This window comes from Temnothorax americanus, unplaced genomic scaffold (assembly GCF_048541705.1).
Source record: "Temnothorax americanus isolate GAGA-0224 unplaced genomic scaffold, ASM4854170v1 Scaffold22, whole genome shotgun sequence".
Taxonomy (NCBI): Eukaryota; Metazoa; Arthropoda; class Insecta; order Hymenoptera; family Formicidae; genus Temnothorax; species Temnothorax americanus.
The window spans coordinates 2,131,970-2,151,907 of record NW_027509360.1 but is presented as its reverse complement, the minus strand read 5'-3'; the positions used below and the strand labels follow the sequence as shown (position 1 = coordinate 2,151,907).

General features: G+C 38.4%; 2 protein-coding genes across 4 annotated transcripts in view; one reads left to right on the top strand and one right to left on the bottom strand.

The window, feature by feature from the left end:
• LOC143898137 (uncharacterized) overlaps positions 1–19,938 on the top strand; it is a 331,198-nt gene that overhangs the window by 20,264 nt on the left and 290,996 nt on the right. The window lies entirely within an intron of this gene.
• Positions 1,164–19,938, bottom strand: part of LOC143898129 (dipeptidase 1) — a 130,407-nt gene continuing 111,632 nt past the window's right edge. For 2 of the 3 annotated variants that reach the window (XM_077407353.1, XM_077407354.1), the window contains exons 9-13: positions 15,417–15,593; positions 12,357–12,441; positions 11,726–11,801; positions 10,606–10,744; positions 1,164–9,562 (exon numbers count right to left, since the gene is read on the bottom strand). In XM_077407353.1, coding sequence (XP_077263479.1) covers positions 9,473–9,562; positions 10,606–10,744; positions 11,726–11,801; positions 12,357–12,441; positions 15,417–15,593 — 567 coding nt within the window. In that variant the 3' untranslated portion in view covers positions 1,164–9,472. Of the gene's footprint in view, positions 9,563–10,605; positions 10,745–11,725; positions 11,802–12,356; positions 12,442–15,416; positions 15,594–19,938 lie in introns of those variants that run through there. The other variant, XR_013257107.1, reaches the window with a different exon arrangement.

The following is a 19,938-nucleotide window of genomic DNA, read 5'->3' as shown; positions in this document are numbered from 1 at the left end:
CCTCGATGTATTCGAATCTAGTGTCATCGTTAAATAAGTCATTATCGTCGGCGTATAAATAACGCTTCATAATTCCCATCCGCTATTAATTCGATTCTGAGTGACACGAATAAATCGCGTGAGATATTTGCATCGATGAAAACTGTCGAGAGACTTACAATCGTTAATCGCGGGAATTAATCACACGAGATGATGCGCGGGCTAATAGTTCGTAGGAAATAATCGCGTTTCGATGGGTATAACACGGAGTGACACGTTGTTATCGGTTTGAGCTTTGCCGCGTGATTAATAACACGGTGTTCGACGGCCTTGCCGTTGGACGCTTATTTTCCACAAACACCAAGGTAACACCAAGGGTGTTATATTTTATATTGTAAATTAATTTCGATTGAAAATGAACTATTATCTGCATATTTTACGCTTTGTTTCGTGAACTCGTTAGCATCGGGACGATTAATTCGGTTCGATTGAAGGAGCAGTTTGAAATGGAAATATTGTCGCTCTAATTTTAACTGACGAGACTACTTGTTTCAATCTGTTTCATGTCTATATGAATGTATATTGTTATAGTAACAAATTTTAATTATTATACGATGCATTATTTCTTTTTTTAATGACAACTTATATAATTTAATACATATCATCTAATTTTTATTTGAAAAGAATTGATAAATGTATTATTTGAAGAATAAAATTTACCTTCGTTTTAATTGGAAAACGGTTTATGTAAATTATTTCATTATTATTATTATTTATAGATTTTATTTAACAGAAGAGTAAAATTGTACAATTTATTTTTTTTATTAAATCAAGATTTATAATTTTACTAGATCGAGCCTTAGGAAATCAAATTATAAATTGCTGTAAGATGATCCATTTTAATTTATTGAAATCATATATTTTCGCGCTCGAAGTGCGTAGAACTTTAGAGAAAGAATAACAATAAAATAATTTCCATAAATACTTTTTTGATTAAAACGGAGGTAAAATTTATCCTTTAAATAAATATTAAATTTAGTACCGTTAATACGTCCGCAATATTGTAAGCAATCATTTATTTATTTGCTCTTCGAATGTATTGAACATTTTAATTGCGAAACTTTATACTTAATTCATATTCGGGGATTTATAAAATAAATATCGTGTAAATAGCCCGGTTGAGAGATTTTGTAAATAATATTTATTAGATAATGTGTGCTTACGAGTATTAGGTAACATAATGTACTCTAGGGTCCTTCATAGAAGGCGTACAAATCATTGTTCCAGCAATGTCTTCTAGATTAACGTAGATAAAATCGTCGCCGTTGCGATCGTCTTCGTTCGCTTTTCGCGAAACACGCTTCGTTGCGCGAAGTAACAATTTCTTTTTTAATAATCGACACATAAAATCGAATCTCTCGTCTTCATCGAGGTCGCGGATTATCACTTCTCGCATTTATCGGCCAAAGTTTGCAAGATTACCTAATCATTTTAATAACTTGGCTTACACGCCGTAAAATGGCACGTAAATTCATGATATTTGCAAACTTTACTTTTGAGAGATGTCTCTTTAAATATATTTTTTTTAACGTTTACTTTTCTTTTTCACTCGTAACAATCTCCTTTACTTCATTATACTTATACACGTGTATGCTAAAAATTCAACAATCATCTATTAATAATAAGAAATCGAGCGTATAAATGTTGCTGACTCATTGCTACAATAGCTTATGCGGTACAGTATCGTAAAATTTGAGTTTCGTAGCAGAGCAAGCGCGTCTAATTAATATGTAAAGCCGCTTAATCGCGAAGGGCGAGTTACGCTATACGCTTCGACAAGCCAGTGAGCAAGTTCAAGGGAAAAATCGTTTTGCAAACTGTCGTCGCGATAAGAGTCTGACCATATAATTATACGCGAACACGACCTCATTAGCGATACGATTCGATTTTATTGCCGCAGTTCACGCGCTTCTACGACGATCGACTCGACGTTTTCCCGGGTCAATTCTAACATCAAACCAACCAAAATTCCTAAAATTAGTTTATACACGATCTAAATTTACCTCTCTCACTCTCTAACTAAAACTTCTCTCAAGTGAATGTATCATTTGTAAATATTTTCCTAAGTTCGTCGAAGCCGACGAGCGTGCGCTCGAAAAACGCGGTTCGACTTTCTTTAAAAAATTCTCGATTAATTAATTCCTACTCTCTTATTTGCATTCTCTTGCACAGGTCTCTTTATACACGCATTCTTTTACACACATTCATACTTTTTCCTCTCTCTCTCTCTCTCTTGTTACATATACAGAATATTCCAGAACTATCGCCAGTTTTTTCTCTAAGAATTCTTTGATCAATTTGGATTTCGGCAATTAATGAAAATGTCGAGGCGTCAGTAGTTTTTGAATTATAAGCGGCTGAAAACTTTTCTTGTTAATGTGTTATTTTATGTTATTTTAATAGTTCTTACTTAATCGCGAGCAAATATCTGTAAATACTCTGAAGTGTCCAATATTATAAAGATAAAAGAATTATAAGAAGCTGGGCTGAAAATTAATCAAACAATTCGTAAATGAAGGAAATGGCGGTAGCATTTTGGGATATCCCATGAATATAGTATATATTTATCTGTTCTCATATAAGGTAATAGCAAGTGAGTTAATCTCATGCACGTTTTACGTCCGCAAGTACATCGATGCCTAATTTTCATAGATATTAATGTAATTACGCACATATCGGTATATATTTATAGTTACGTTCATAGGATGCCATGTACATGTGTTTACGTTTCTCGTTTTTTCACTTTTTTATTCTCTCTCTTTCTCTTTCTCCCCCTTTCTCTCTCTTTGATTGTGTAAATGTGTGTATATTATCATATATTTATATATATATATATATATACTATGTTTCTTATGTAGAGTAGGTATCTCAATAGTGTCTCTTGTCTTTTTTTATAGCATTAAGAATTCATTTATTAAAACTTTCTCTATCATTTTCTCATTTTCATAGCGTTTTTAATATCTGCGGCCATGCATTAATCATTGCAATATATTTTCATCGTACAGGTTTTGCAAATCTCTCTCGCTTTCTCTCTCACACGCACACTCTCTCTTTTTCTCTTTTTTCTCATCCCGCCACATAGTTAAATTTTTCTAAAAACTTTTACACGCTGTACATAGTCATCGAACAGCTCGAGGCATCCTGCTGATTGTACTTGTATTTGTTGATAATGAAATTTCTCTTTAAACGCCTCCCATTCCGCTTTCTCGTCCCCGAGTTCTCGCAGCGATAAACGGCGATGCCCTTCAGAACGGTGTTTCTAAAGTGCTCCAACTCGCGGTCGTCACTTTTTTATATCTAGGATTCGTCTCGAGCGTTCGACAAAGCGATAAATCGAAAATGCGAGCGGGCGAAAGTTTCACGTCGCATCTCCGCCGAAGTTCGTCGCGGAAATTTACAGCTATCCCCTTTTGGACCAACTTGCACGACTACTCGACGTCGACTCGACTCGTTTACGTCGATGACGATTGGCGTTATACTTCGCCTCGGGATTCTCGGCGTCGAGAGTCAATAAAAGATATATATCTCTCGCGAATTGAAATTACTATTTTACTCGAATAAAGCGACTCAGGGATGAGCTTGGCTAGCGAAAGAAGTCCCTGGGGGTGTCAACGAGTCTCTGTGAAAAATAAAATAAAAAAGACGCGCTTGACGAGCTAGCGTCGTGGCAACTGATTTTTCTTGCACCTGAATTATTGACGCGCCGAGAAGCGCAGTGCGGGTTCCCCGCGGGACGCGTTTAACTTTTCAAAACTGGCAACTTTGCCCGGGATAACGGGCGGCAATCGGCTATACCCAGCCAGAGACTTGGTCGACGTTTGTCTTCGCTCGCGTCGCTCGATGTATCGACGTTCGACCGCAAAACTTGTTTCGCGGTAAATGGTCGGGGAGTGCATTTATTCTCGCCAGACGAAGTGAAAAATCGTAGCTACGGTCAGAAACGTGCCGCGTTATGGTCTCTCGAGTACAGTCGCGAACTGTCTCCTCTCGCTTCTTCCGTGCTCCTATACGGTGCATTTCGAAACTACCAGTACGTATTTCGATGACGGCCTTGTTACACTCACGCAGACTTGATATTTCTTTTGGGATAATCTTACGGAAGACCATCATGTCGCAATTTTCTTATGAATTCCCGCGAAGATAATGCGACAATCCGAACTTTATCAAAGTAAAACCGGCCTGAATTTTTTCTAACAATATGATTTTATTCTCCGCCTGTTATCTTGAAGTTTCGCTCTTCATTAATTATATATATTTTCGCTTTTAATTCAACCACATTTAACGACATTTAACATCTGTTATTGAAATATGTTCCGGTGGTTTTGGGACACCTTGTACGTACACTTCGGTTGAATATATTCTATCTACACGCACGTCTCTTGTTCTGCCAAACTCGCTCGTTGTTGTGCGCTTAGACATGTCATTTTTTTAAATTAATTGTATATAATGTAATATAAGTATAATATATATATATATATTATTATTAATCTGAGTTTCTAGGCAGTTGTGTGTTGTTTACGGTATATACGTTAAGGTTTATGTAACTAAGATCCCTTCCTTTTTTCTCGCTGTTGTCTCCCTCTTGCCTTTTTCTCCGAATTGCCTTCAATTACGTTCTTAGAAAAAAAAACGATTTCTATTTCGCATGCGTGATTGACCGTTCTACTTGTTAGGTATTACAAAATGAACACGTTGACCTATCGGGAGAATAATGGTCGAGCTGTTCGAGAAAAGAACGTTTACATTCATCTATGTATATATACATTTTTTAAATTAGACTTTTTTTACATCGCAAGTAATAGCGTGATTGTGAATGTAAGCTGAAACGTTACCTCGAGACAAACGGAACTCAAGAATCATAGATTGTCCAAACGATACGAGGCACGGGCGTATCGATAAATTTCATTTCGTCTACATAAGTAATTGACGTTGTCCGGATACGATTTTCGCGTCCACCTTCTCGAAACGCTCGAAATTATTCCGGCCTTTTGACAATATATTGATCTTTTCTCTTTCTCTCTCGTTTCGCTCACATATGTGTTGCTCACTCATACACACTCAAAATAATTATCTATGGGTTTCCCCGTCGACTCTCGAGTCGGTTCGCAATATATTTGTCTCGGCGTCTGCTCGCGCGGAGGAAAGATTCATAAATTATTTATAAAGAATAACCGTGACACGGCCGCGCGCGCATTTGTTCATCTAAACGTAATTAAGTTTACGAAGGTTTTATACATTACGGAAACGCTATACGGAAAGAACGGTATGTGTGTGTCTTCCTGATGTCCTAATCGGTGGTATTGAGCAAAGTGCCGTAATTACGTACTCGTTAGACTTACTCGGTACGAATTAGAAATTATACGTATTATACGAAATTATCCTCCTATTGGTCGTTTATGCTACTTAACAGTAGACTATCTGGCGGTTACTTGCTGCGTTATTGCTGCTAAAATTTATGTAAAAGGGAAATGCGCCTCATTCTCTATGTATGATTATCAATTAATCGTAAACTTCTTTTTTTTTTGTATTTTGACAATTTTCACCGTGTTTGCTAGATCTCTCGGGATAAATGCATGCTGATAGCTTTGTTTCAAGGGAAAAAAAGGAATTTGCCTTTCTGAATTGAGATTCGAACGCGGCGGGGAACGTACAGCCAACGATATACTTTTAATTAATGACTAATTGTAAGTTCATTAAACTCATGTTTTTTTTCTTGCGTTGCAAAAGCATGTTTCTTGTCAAGAGTCTAGTTCTTTGACAGTTTGTGCGGACGAAAATCCCGTAGCTCGTGGAACAGCGCCGCGAGTCGTCGAAGGCATCGATTGTTCTCACAAATGTGTATGTATGTACGCGCGTGTGTGCTTTCGCGTTAAGACGAGTGTTTAGTACGTATTGAAAAATTTCTCGTAGATGTACAGTCCACGCTAGACTACGTTGTGCTTCTTATCGTCTTCGCTCTACGGATCTATCCTTCCGATACTGCTACTCATTTAAATGCGATATTAACAAAGTCGTAAATCGGAAAATCTCGGCGCGCATTTCTCTCGACGAAATGCGCACGGTTTTCTCATCTCGCGATGTCTCGCAGTTTGTTCGATTAAAGCGGTATGACGGTCGATTGAGCTATTAGATAATGTTACCTTACTATAAATTTTCTAAACTATAAAAGCGTTTACAAGACTATGTGTGATTTGTAACAAGGTACGAAATTAAAAATTTATATTACCAAAAAGTTTCGGTGAACCCGTACATCTTCTCGAGGCTCTGGATACATTTCTGAAATATCTCTTACAAAGAGTATCTACCTTTTCTGTCAAGGAGCGTGTCCTGTCGTGTAGCTAAACCGACTATTATATCGTTTTAATGAATTGTTGAGCGTAACGAACCCACGTCTTCGACTCGCAATAATCGTACATGCGCGACTTTCTCCGACGATATAATTTTCTCCCTTCTGCGACGCGCCCCGATTTTTTTTTTTTTTTTTTAAGATGGAAGCACGAAATGTTTCACGAGGCCCGCGGAAAATATCACAGCCCTGAGAGAAGTCACGAAACTATCCGCGACGCATCCAGGAGTTTCTTGGTCGTATAACTATTTTGAAAGTGGCGTAAGTTCAAGTTTGATGTAATCCTAAATTCTGGAATATAAATCTGCGATCTGCCTCTACAAGTGTTCTACCTCTGAAAACTGTTACACGCCATTTTCGAAACGAACGGCTTGTAATATTAGCGATATAGCTTCCGAAGAGTATAGGTCGCGTTACGCGTTGCAAGTGAGTCTGTTAAATCAACATTTTGTTCTCAAAGCACTTGTGGCTATAGGACGATTCAGGACGACGGTTCGTGCGATCGTAGCAGCGATGGAACTCGAGCGAAATTGTGCGAAGTAACGTAATATAGCCAATCTATTACGCTTCGAGAAGCTTGTCTATGCGGATATATAAAAATGTATCGGTATTGCAAATCATCGTAAAGAATTCTGTCGAATTATATCAATCGGATCGTCAACATTTTTACATTTTTGCTTATCGTTTACGAAACTGAGAATGTCATAGACGTGAGTCAAGGTGTTCGTAAAATCCAGTACAACGACTTGGCAGTGAATTAATATCGGCAACGAATCGTATTACATACGCATCTTAAGCATAATTCAAGCAGCGCGTCGAATAAATTTCGAGAATAGCCGATATTCTTTGGCGATGCGAGTCAGTTAGAAGCATTGATGTTATTATCGATAGCGTGTATCTGGACAGGTTTGTATCTTATAGAAAGTATAGAGTCAATTTTGGAAAGATTAAAAATGGAATCGATGCGCGCGATTAATAGAAAATTTCGTTTCGTTGCGTTGCTATCAATTACGATAAATTTGCCATAAAGCGAGAGGTTTTTCCTTTCTTCTTTTTATTGACGCGTGGGAGCTACCTTGGCGCGCGAAGCTTTAATGAATCGTTAGAAATTTAATTATTTCTCTCGCACTCTTCAATCTTCTCTATTTGGAAATTTCGTTATATTCGCACATCATAAGTGCACTTGTCTGATTCGATATTCATGTATAAGGGCGTTTCAAAATTACACTGACAGACACCATTGGTGGCGAATTCATTGACGAATTTGGAGTCGTTCCATCTTAAAAACTATCGAAATATTAATAATTTTTCAATTATAAGCGATTGGATATGAGTAATCTTTCATACATTATCTTTGAAAAGTACAAACAAGTAACGAAATCTTATTCTACATTTAATCTTAAGTGAACTTTATATATAGGAAAAGCTTTTGTTTAATGCTTATATTTACGTATTTAATGTTGCAAATTAAGAAAGGGTAGGAAATTTTTTATCCAGCTATGTTTCTCTCTATTGAATGAAATGTTAATTGCAAAATACTAAAAAAATTTATAAATATCAATCTGTGTTGGAGAATTTAAAAAAGCTTTTACGATTCAGTCAGAGTAATGCAAAAAGAAAAAAATATAAATTTTGGAGGAAAGATCTTTTCGAAGATGATTGTATTTAAAAGGGACGTATAAGCTGAATAAAATTAAATTGAAACGAAAGTATACAGTATATACAGGCAGTACAAATACCTATTAACTTTTACGATTCTCGTTTATAACGTGGAATTGAATTCAAATATTTCTTAGAGAACGCGCAGAATATTTTCAATATAGTATAGTATCGTTAATTCATCTAAAAATTATAAAAGTATGGCTTATCTCTTTGGTTGGTGTATGACAGTGATGTCATTTACGATCGTTCTCTGGTCGAAGTATAAAGAACGATGTAAATGTGACGCCTGAGATGATATTCCGTTCGAACTATTTATATTTCGGGTTTTAGCTTAAACGCAAGAAATCTTACGAGATTAATTACGCAGAGCTGCCACAGGCAAATTCATATTCTTGTACATTTAACGCTAGATATATGGCTGCCTGGTTTTGATATTTATTAATTTTGTATATGAAGATCGTGTTGCACGTGCTGGAAGCATGATATGAGAATCAGCCGACCATAAATGGTACTAAATGTACGCTGAGAATATGACCTTTTTTTCCTTTCAATAAAATTTCTGCGAGAATCCTTCCGATCACCTTTGCGATTAGCAAAATAACTTACATAAGTTGAGCGCGTAACAAGTATTTTTGCGAATTTATCCTAACGAGTTAAAAATTGCAGCTTATAAAGTGAAATTATGAAATGATTCATACTTTCAAACTTATATGTTTTCTGTTTTTTTTTTTTTTAATTATTTTAAAATAGAATATGCAGCACGGTGTATGTAAAGTATACGCTTCAACGTAGTGCAGGTGATGCAAATTGCGAAATAATGAATAAGTGTCCGGATTATTAAGTCAAGTTTGAAGTCTAAACGGAAATGCCTGACAAATAATGATCGCGAAATTATGCCGAATAATTTGCAAGCGTGGAAGAAGCACTGAGAGTTAAAAACAATCATTAATCTTTCTTTAATATTATGAGGTTACTCTCTCTAATTCGTGTTTAATATCACAAAATTAATAAAGGCGTCATTTATAAGAGGCGGATAATTATTTCTCAAATGCGATCGCAATTTACTGCCGCTAACGGCGCCGGCGTTCGAGATCTCCTTCCAAACGACAGGCGAACGGACTCACTCGTCCCAAAGGTGTCTCCGAAGGATCCTCGACGCCATTAACTTCGAAGGACCGGTCGCATTCCCGCGTTGAATCTTCGTCTCTCGTTAAGGCGCGACGGAGTCCCTGAAGTAAAAGTCGGCAGTTCTTTCGGTGTAGATTGGTCGGTCGTTTCCGTTGGAGTTTGCCTTCTTATGGATACGGATCCTTTGGCGATTCGGGGCACGCGTCCTTACAGGCTCCAATAATACCGCGGCACCCGCAGGATCTTCGGCGATCGCGCAAAGTCGGGAAATCCCGGCACGATTGTCCTTAAAGAGGATCAGGACGCGCCGTAGACGCAGGCCGAGTTGTCCGGTGGACTGATCTTTTCCACAGGTAACACCGCCGCTCTGTGCCACTCGTCACGAACCTATCACCCAGAAAAGATAGTGATTGCAAACTGCAGCAAGATAAGAAGTGGAGAACGAAATCGATCTCTACGTTTGATACCATTTTTGAAATTTCTTTTCCAGCAAAAAATCATTAAGGATCGTTTTCTCGTCCTTATACTATAGAGAAAATCGATTTTTTAAGGATTTTCTTGAAACTGTGAATATACGTTAATTTAGGTGTGCTTTATGCGTGGTATAAATTTCAGTACCTCTTCCGGTATAAAAAATCAAGATACTGAGCCTCAAAGTTTCAACTTTTACTAATGAAAAGGTTTTCCAGGCCAAACGGTAAGAGATACGACGTTGGCCAAAAGGACCAAAGTTGCTCCTCTCGTCGAGTTCTATGAGGAAAAAATGCCCCAAAACTAAAAAAAATTAAATTAAAAAATTTTTTTTTAAAACTTTGAGGCTCAGTCAGTATTTTTATTTTTTATACCGGAAGAGGTACTGAAATTTATACCACGCCATAAAGCACACCCAAATTAACGTATATTCACAGTTTCAAGAAAATCTATAGAAAATCGATTTTCTCTAGTATAAGGACGAGAGAACGTCCTTAAGATCAATCTTTTGAAAAAATAATACGTGGAGTTGTAGTATCTAGTTGTATGTAATTTTTCATTTTTCATTAATTCTTTCATTTCTCATTCTAATTTTTTATTTGATTTGCTTGAAAAGCCAATGTTTGCTATTTTAATTTTTCTTTATGTCGTCTCTTTATTCCGAGCGTGAACATAATTCCAATAATGAACTTGCGAAAACAAGAGCCAAGGTTGTAACGCGTTCAATTAGCTTTGCGCGTGTGTAACAAAGAGTGTTAAAACTTTAACAACCGTCCAATAACGCTGATAAATTCAACGCGCGCGCGCGCGCGATAAACCGTAGATATCCGGAATTACGCAGTCCACCGTCGCGTAGGATTACGTGTTTTTCGTTCGAGCTAGCAAAAGCGCTTTTCGTTTACAACCGTCGTAAAAAAAAACGGCGCTTTGTAGCCGATTAAAAACGAGCATCGCCGTACCTGTTCGACTTTTGCGAATACCCTCAGCAAGTTGAGGCCGGCTAGTTTCTTGATGTCTTCCTCCGTCCATGTAGGATCCTCCAGTAAGGTGGCCAATAGTTGCGGATACCTCGAGACATCTTCTAAACCCGTGGGAGTGCTGCAAAAAGGATAAATCTCGTGAGGATCAAACGATCTTCTTAACTTAGCTGGTTCGAGGTAACACTCAGAGAACGACGATAAGTTTTCTGTGCTCGACGCGTTACTTTCATGTTCTTAAAAGAACATCGTAACAATAAACTGAATAAGGATTGAATCGTTTGTTTTGAAGACGATATGAATTATATTTTTAGCTAATCTGAGTTGATATCTTTCACTTCTGCCTCGATATTGTATTCATAATTGACATATATGTCCCACGCATTACTGCAGATGCACAAGCCTTTGTGATTCCACATTAGTTCTGAACAGTCTGATTATTATTATGAATAAATTGAACTTGAAGATAGAAAATAACTGTGTACAATTAGCTAGTTTATTGCGAAACGCATATTAAATCGAGCACGATATAAGTTCAAAATTATATAACATTTCTGTTTGACTAACATGTTTTAGTGATTTTATGAGCAATGTTCCGTAACATGAATATAAATTAATTTTGTTTTTGTGCCCAATGAAAAGGGGTAGAAGCTATATTTTGCATGTTAAACCGAAGTAAATTTTGAAAGAATTATTGCGACAAAAAAAAAGCATGGAAAGTTATGTTAGCAACGATATATTATATAATACTATGCATTACAAGAACCATGATTAGGCACTTTGTGAAAGTTTTATAGCTGCAGTGGAACAAAAGCAGTTCCTTGGGCATTGTTTCTTGCGTCCCTCCATAAAATTAACCTCCCGGGACTCACGCGCTTCTCCAAACAAGCGAAGCAATTATCCCGAGTGTTATAAAAGTGGAACTCTCTGTAGGTTAAATACACATTTACGTCGGGCTCCAGATTTATTGTGGCTCGTACCTTTCGACGAGATTAATCATGAACGTTATTGAACGAAATTACTTATATGTGGCAATGTCGCGCGCGTGTTGTCTCTGAGTGTTTCTGCCTCGCGAAAATAGATATGGTGAAAGAATAATTACAAATTTATCCCGTCGAAACCCGCTCCGATCCCAACGTGATCAATTCCCGCTACCTTTCGAATATGATTGATGTGTGCTGAAACAATATAGGGCCTTGATCATTCTGTCCTGGTTGGCAGCGCGTCGCAAAATATCTTAATATATAAAATATTTTAATATAAATGCATGCACGTTTGCCTGTGGGAATAAAATAGGGAATAACGGCGCCGGTTATATGAGGTAACGCGTTTACGAGATCGTCATGCATGCATGGGTGAAATAAAATGTTTTGTTATTGTCGGGACAACGTATCTCCTCAAATATTTGCAAACGTTAAAGTGGAAGCAAGAATATATCCCACTTAAAAAATGACTGAGCAAGATGAATTGCAGGATTCTTGCAATATTCAGATGCGTGTTTGTTTCTCGTTCGAGAAATGTCGGACACATTTATTTATTTTGATTTAATTTTACGTCTTTTTACGGAGCATGACTCCGAAAATTAAATTCACGACGGAAAACGTGTCAAAATGACGTACAATATAATACGTGTATAGTAATTACGGCGCGTCTGTCACATGCAATATCGATAACGGTATAATTTATTCCCGGGGTGTAGCTTAGCACAGTTTTGCGAATAGCGTTGCACGTACCAATAACGTCTTTTATAGTAGCGGTGCTGTTGCATGTTATGAAGTAGGTATAAAAAGGGACCATCGCCACTCCGCCATTCTTAGCCTGTGAACAGATGCATTAATGTCGTATACGCTGTGCGATCGTATTTCTTTCGATCTTTAAACGTATGACACGAAAATACATCGTGCAGTCATTTGCAGTAGAGCCATAATGTACATTATCCCACTACTGAAATTTATTCGCGAGAGAATGGCCGTTTAAAACCTTAATGGCCACTCTTCAGAAATATCCATGGTCTAAAATCCGATATAAAAATGAATGAAAAATTTTATTAATTTAATTCGTTTATGCAGATTGTTGCAGTTGTAAAATACACTTAAAGATTCACGCGGATAATGTTACTGCATCAAAGAAATCGACGTTTCAGAAAATAAATAGTTCATAAATTACAGTTATAAAAGATATCATCAAAAGAGAGACTAATCACAAAATATGATCAGTTTAAAATAATTTGTTTAACAATAATTTCTTTATTAACTCAAGTTGTTTTTCAATCAACTGAACGCGGAAGCTATCAGGGAAACTGTTTCAAGGAACACGCAGTTGTCTATTTGATACCTATCCTCGCTTAAACTGCATGGGCAATGTTAATTAGGGCAGCAGGACGACGCGGTTAATAACACGTTACCGGACAAGCCATCCGGCTTAGATCGCTGTTACTCATCTTCTCGTTCTGCGGGTATAATTAAGGGAATATTGATCGCCCACGGAGAGAAAGAGAGAGAGAGAGAGAAGAGAATGAAGTTCGTGGATATGAGGATGTTTGGTTGACTTCAAGAAATCGAGGGAAATGTCGGTTAATTAATTAGTATCCGTCTTGTTCTTCGAGGATGGTTAACAACATTTCACGCGTATACTATCTTGCAAATTGGACATGTGTTTCAAAAGAATTGGTGAACGGAGCAACATGAATTTTCCAGAATAAAGTATTAATATAAAGCATTAGCTAATATTAAGGTATTAGAACAGATTAGCGCCAAGTTAGTCAAAATAAAAAGTTTTCCGCTCAGAACCTTAAGAGAGTCCCAAAGTGGATCGTAATATTATAAAATATTAATACGTTATCAGTGTACCTTTTGCTACTTATATCTTTCATAATTTATCATCTATTTTATATTTTCTATCTTTTATAATTTAAGTTTCTTTTTCTAGATAACAAAACTTTTGTGATTACATGGTTATTAATTCTTTATATAACTACATATAGATTAGAACTGTCAACTTATGCTACAGTTTAGAATTTTGTATGGGTCCAATGACTCATATAAATAATACTACAGAGTGTAAAATGGTGCATAAAATTTGCATCGCATATCCCTCGCGATAAAGTTCGAAGTGCCGAATTAATCGGCAATAAGTTGAATTTACTTTCGTTAGCTTAGAGCTCTTTGAGCTCATCGTTAGTTCGTCAATCGTCAATCGTTAATCAACGAGCACGCGGCACGAGAATGGGATGAAATTTTAATGAAGCGTCGCGTTTAAATTCTTACTCGACCAACTGTTACGATTAATGAAACGTCAATTATCGTGCCGCGTTTATGCCTCTCGCGAATTTAATGGGCGAGGAAAAATTTCGGTGCTGCGGTTCAGAGGACGAGATTAGCGCCAATTGGATTAACGCCAATTCGCGGTGGTGGCGGTGTGAGCAGAATTATCGATAATAACGCGGATTAAGCCTCTCGAACTTCTAACACACTCGATGCTATTTTGACGCGTTGTTTCCGTCGCTCGAAATCGTTTTGACATATCTCCATTCCCGAGCTTCGTTCCTTCGTCCACATTACGAATAGTTTGCAATTATCTCGTTACACAAACACAAACAATTTGCGCGCTCGATGTTACACTTTGTGTTTGATAATACAGATCCCGATGTTCTTGCACGTTTCCACCGATTCGCGCTCCGCGCGTTTTACAACTTCGCGGATTGCAAACTACTCTGATATCGCGTTCGATTTGCACACGGCTGGCCTGACTTCGCTTGTAGGCTACGAATTTAATTTCGACGTTACGCATCTCACTTCCAGATATCAGATCTGTCGATAAAACTTGCGTTTAATCACTCGGCACTGCGCGCACACTTTCGTTTTGCTTTTCGCATCATTTTTATTTCCTTTTACATGCACTCGAACGATCGCGATATATATAAATAAAGCGGTTGTCGGCAGCTATTTATTTCGCACGTATGTTTTATATTCCTTCTCGTATTCGATCGTATATATTTTTACTATCATCATATATTTTATTATATCTTTACGTATGTTTTTCGTTATATTATTACTTTATCAGTATTATTTTCTTTCTAATTATAGCTTTGCGTCGAAATTGTAATTAATTAGAATGTTGAAATAAATTTCTGACGAGACTATTTTGCATCGCCACGTAAAATCGTTAATGCTCATGAGCACATTTACCAGCGTAGAACTGCGGATATTTTATTACCCGCTGCTTCTCAAATATTACACATATCACAATTCCGCAGGGTAGTTGTCGCTCACCAATACTAAACCGCACGAAAACCGAGCTTCAGGGCGACCTGGTTGGTCAGCGGCATGTATGTACGCTAACCCGAAATCAAATAATCTCGGTATGGTCGAACAAAGGCCGCGGCACAGCCAGCAACTTTCATGCGCGCCGGTTTACATTTTCGCGAGTGTTCGCTTTGATTTTCTCTATCCGTCTCTTGTAAGCGCGGCAGCGGAGAAATATCTCATTCGTTTTCTGTACGCGAGCGCTCGCACTCCGCACAGTGCTTTCTAACTGACCGACGACGCGCGCGGTACCGCGAGACCTGAATAAATAAATAAATAAATCCCCCTTGTATATATATATTGCAATCGACGTATCGCACTTTTTCTTCTCGCAACAGCGCGCGGTGTTTCCGTTTAACTCGCTACCTGTTTCCACGAGGAGCGGAAGGTTTCTAACTGATCCGTTTACTTTTTTCTTTTCCCCCCTTTTTGTAAGCGCAATCCGATTGGATTCGGGTATCCGTGTTTATGCTACGCGGGGAAACTCACCAGATTTCTGAGCACGTCGTCCGGCACGTTTCTGGTAGAATTGCACAGCGCTCTGGCAGCGCTGTGCGAGAAAATCACCGGCGCCCTCGTCGTCTGCAGGGCCGCCCTCATCGTTCTTGTCGAGACATGCGAGAGATCGACCAACATGCCCAGCCTGTTCAATTCCCTGACAACTGCCTGCAGAATAATCAAATACGTTAAAGTCATATTTATCTGCGTAAAGTCACGTATGACTATCTTATGAAATAAATTAATGAATTAAGAATTTCGAAAGGACTATGCTAATAGAATTCACTACAGAAAATAAATTGCAAATTTAAGTAAAAAATACTATGAAAATAGGTAAAGTAGGTAAAAAGGAGATGCTGCACAACGTTTTATAGGACTTATTGTTAACTTATATTTTACATTCGTTATACTATCTTTCAGGATGCATTAATTTTAAAAATATCCTTCAAATATATATTCAAGAATAATGCTTCAAAAATAAAATATTTAGTAACGGAAGCAAAGTATAGGAATCAAAGTATTTCGTAATTCCGAGAGCGAAATGTCGGACGGAGTGATGGGTTTGGAAGGTGCGTCTGTTACGGCGTAAAAACACGTGGAAAGGGTCGATCGGAAAGGATGAGAAAAATATCATGGGAAACGGAGGAAACGCCGGCGTTTCGACTAGCGAACATTAGCCGGGAACGCGCAAGCAACCGCCCATTCCATCATGTGATAGCGGAAAAAGCTTCGATGTATTGGCCGTTGGTCGAAGCGTGGGCTCGAGCTTGATATATTTGCGGCCCGCTGCCGCCGTAAATGTTAAATCACTTTTCCTTATCTTGGAAATGAAGTGAGTTTAATTTTGAGGAACGTTGCGAGTTCCAACGGGATTATAAATTGGCGCGTCAATTTCGTTCAATTTTCCGGGTTTAGTTTGACCTATATCGCTTTTTTAATTAACGAATCAGTTAATTAACCTTTAAAATACCGGATTGTTAAAAATAATTAGCAAATTAAAATTGGAAGATCCGATTGCTTCTCTTTGTTATTCTATCCATTCTTGCTCTTTCAAACATTAATTTTCGAAAACACGACTCTTATATATGTTTCTACGTACTATCGTATTTTCTACAAACGTCGCGAGCAAATTTCGATAAATATAATATAGTCCTGTCGACGCGAACGGAAAAGGAAACGGAGGGGGGTAGGTGGAAGAACGAATCACAATGGTCTCGTTTTTCCAGCATTTAAGGGTGAGGGCCCGCTTTTCTCGAGCCGCACACGATTTCATGCGAATGATGCGAGTCTCGTGCGTCGATGGTAGAAAACGACGTCCATTGTTTTTGCGGTGAGATGATGGTCTCTGATATGCGTCGTTTTTTAGCGAGACAGACGATTATGCGAATAAAGAACGATTTCTTATTAGCATTATATGATTTCTTGTTAGCATTAATAACCAAGCGAAAAACAAGCTAAAAAAACACTGCTTGTAAGGAAAATAGAGCGAAAACATGCAAATGTCGCTCAAGTCGCGAACAAGTAGAACGGCTAGGTAAACAGTTGGAAAATTTTATAAAGCTATAAGTAGTATTAATAAAAATCAGGGCGTATTATTTGAATGACTTAACGTATGTAACTATAGCGTATATAAATTTTAATTTTCGCTTCGCAATATTCGCTAAATCTTTCGATCCATTCAGATTTAATTACGATATTTTTCAAATTAATAGCATCGCGTAATCGATTCCGCTGCATTCGACATTATTTCCAATCTTTCGCGAAAATCGAGAAAAAGAAATCGGTTTTATGTGTCGTCTGTATCCCCCGGCGGATGAAACGGCGAATTTTCGCGGTGTAATCCCGATGCCTGTTGCTGCATGGGTATCGAACGCGCGACGGGACTAGGTGAAACTAATCGTCACATCTAAAAGCCGCAATAAAATCAAGCTCACGTTGCAACAAATACAACACCGCGAGCTATCGCCATAATTTCACGATATATCACCGTGTCATGTTAACGGTGGTCCAAGATCGTGCGTGTGTGCGTGCGTGCGTGCGTGCGTGCGTGCGTGCGTTCATGCGCGTATTCGCGCACCTGATGAATGGACACCGGAAAATATGGGTCGTTCAATAGAAATAACAGGCCAAAGGAACAAAGAGCGTAAAGGGTAAAAATGTTCGTCGAGTTGCGCATTCGTCCGCACACGCGGCGCAGTCAAACTCATCTCTTCGCCGGAATAGCGTATGGCTGTCCGTCGCCGGAAATGCATGCCGGTATTTACAACGGCATGACATTATGGAAGGCTGAACTGTACAAGGAAACACGAGCACGGAATTTTCAGATAATTCTGTTTGTCTTTTCGAACGAGCTATGGCGTCGCGACGTTTCCATTTGAAACGACACGCGAAATTCGTTGAAACGTATTTTGCCGGGTGTACAAGCGAGTGGTTTCGATAGGCTTAGATCTCGAGGTAATGAGTTACTCATTTATAATTCTGTTCAATTACCAACATTTCTAGTTGTCTGCCGTGCGCGACTGCGAAGGCTCGTTTCTTCCTTTCGTTTGCATTTCGTTCACTTTTGTGTAACGCGAAAGCAGAGAGATCTCTCTCTCTCTCTTCTTCGAATAGAAAACCAAACTAAAGCACACGAAGTGGATTATTGTCTCTGATAAAAATATTTCGGTATCGCAGATAGAGAGAAAGGACGATATTACTTCCGGGACTTGTAGATTATCGGAATTTCGTGGCGAAATGTTCGCCCGATGCCAGGCTACCAGCAATAACACTTTTGTACCGCCGGTGTTTCAATATAGCCAGCGGTGTGTTGCGACAATCGAGACACGCCAGGCAACACGACTTTTCGTTTGCGTAGCAAATAGAACACGGTTGATATCGCGCGTACAGAAAATTCTTTTTTCCGAGTAATTTATTGTAACCGTGGCTCAATCATATTTACCGTTTTTCGATAGTCAGTTGCAATATATGCGTGTTTAAATGACGCAGCTGAATTGGCGATATCCGTTAATTAAGCTTTCTATCTTCGCTTTCCAGGAATGAATAAATTATATGCGTAAATAATGTGCAATGAAATATAAGAAATGCTGCAGAAAAGTACCGGGAACGTATACGATAAATAAAAATGATTAAAACTGCTCCCGGACCATGATATTTGGAAAGACGTTACCGCGTCAGCGAATTATTTCTAATTGCCGAAAATTTTTAAATGGAATATCTGTTTAACACTTCATGGGCGAATTGTCAATGACAAACTGCGGAGCATTTAGCGTTGCGCATAAAATTTTTCTTCGGAAGACCTGTCATTTGTTAATGTGAGATTTAGCTGTTGCAAGGGATGCGATAATGGAGGGACGAGATAATGGAGGTGATTCGTTTGATTTACGTTCTCACGCGTCTCCCTCGTTCGTTTACCTCCTCCTTATTTCTTCTCCTCTCCATTATTCTCGCTATTTCATCTCATTTTTTCTTCTTTTAATCGAAAACCGTTGTTGCCGCAAGATTATAAATTTCGACAAAAACTCAATCGATGCGAAACGACCTGACGAGAATTCATTTCTTCCGGGGGGTTTTTTTTTTAGACGGGTTTCGGGATTCACGCGGCGCGAGAATGGCAGAAATTCGCCTCGTCGAGATCACCGAACCTGTGCGTTAACGCTCGAAATCCCTCGACGAATTCTACACGCGCGAAAGTGGGTCGGGATATAATTTTATGAACGCGGTGGAGCGACGGGAGTGATAAACGGAATGTAGGTCGGACGCGATCAGTCGCGCGTTCGTTGACGATCATTTCCCCGGTTACGTCGTGGAAAAATAATTCGAGCCATCGAGATCGTGAAGCCGCGATCTAAATCCCGCTACGAAAATTGGGAACGTCCCTGATGTAATGTGCCGTCGTGACGTCTCGTTTATATAGATATTCCGAAAGGGTGAGCCGTTGGGAAATTTGAACAATATATATACAAGTGCGAAGTGTTAGTAGAAATTAGTGCATGGATATTATCTTATCGGTGTATTTATACTCTTTGTTCGCTAATAGGTGATTTAAACGCTAAATTTGCCAATTCGTATAACAGTATTATTTGTAATAATTTGCGCGTAAAAAAGAGAAACAACTTCAAATTACTTTGAACATTACTCCACACACACATGCTTTAACGATATAAGATATTCTCTAGTCTCAGGTTGATATCACTATTTATTAGGGAACATTTTATTTTCGCAAAAAAACTGAAAATGTTTAATGCAATATTCGCGTTATAACGTACGGGGAGCTCATAGCGAAATTATAATCTGAACTGTCGTGCGGTCGTTTCGCGGAATAATGCCGGGACGCGTCTTGGCCGGAAGTCTGCAGTATTATTTTTCAGCAGAATGTCGCGCAGCTCTGTCCGTGTCCATAAAACGGAAACTCTTTCGAAAGCGTGTATGTACAGGCGGGCATTTTTTTGCGAACGCGATATTTCCCTGTTCAGTGAAAAAGGTAAATCTGCAGTGGAGCGTACAATGTAAA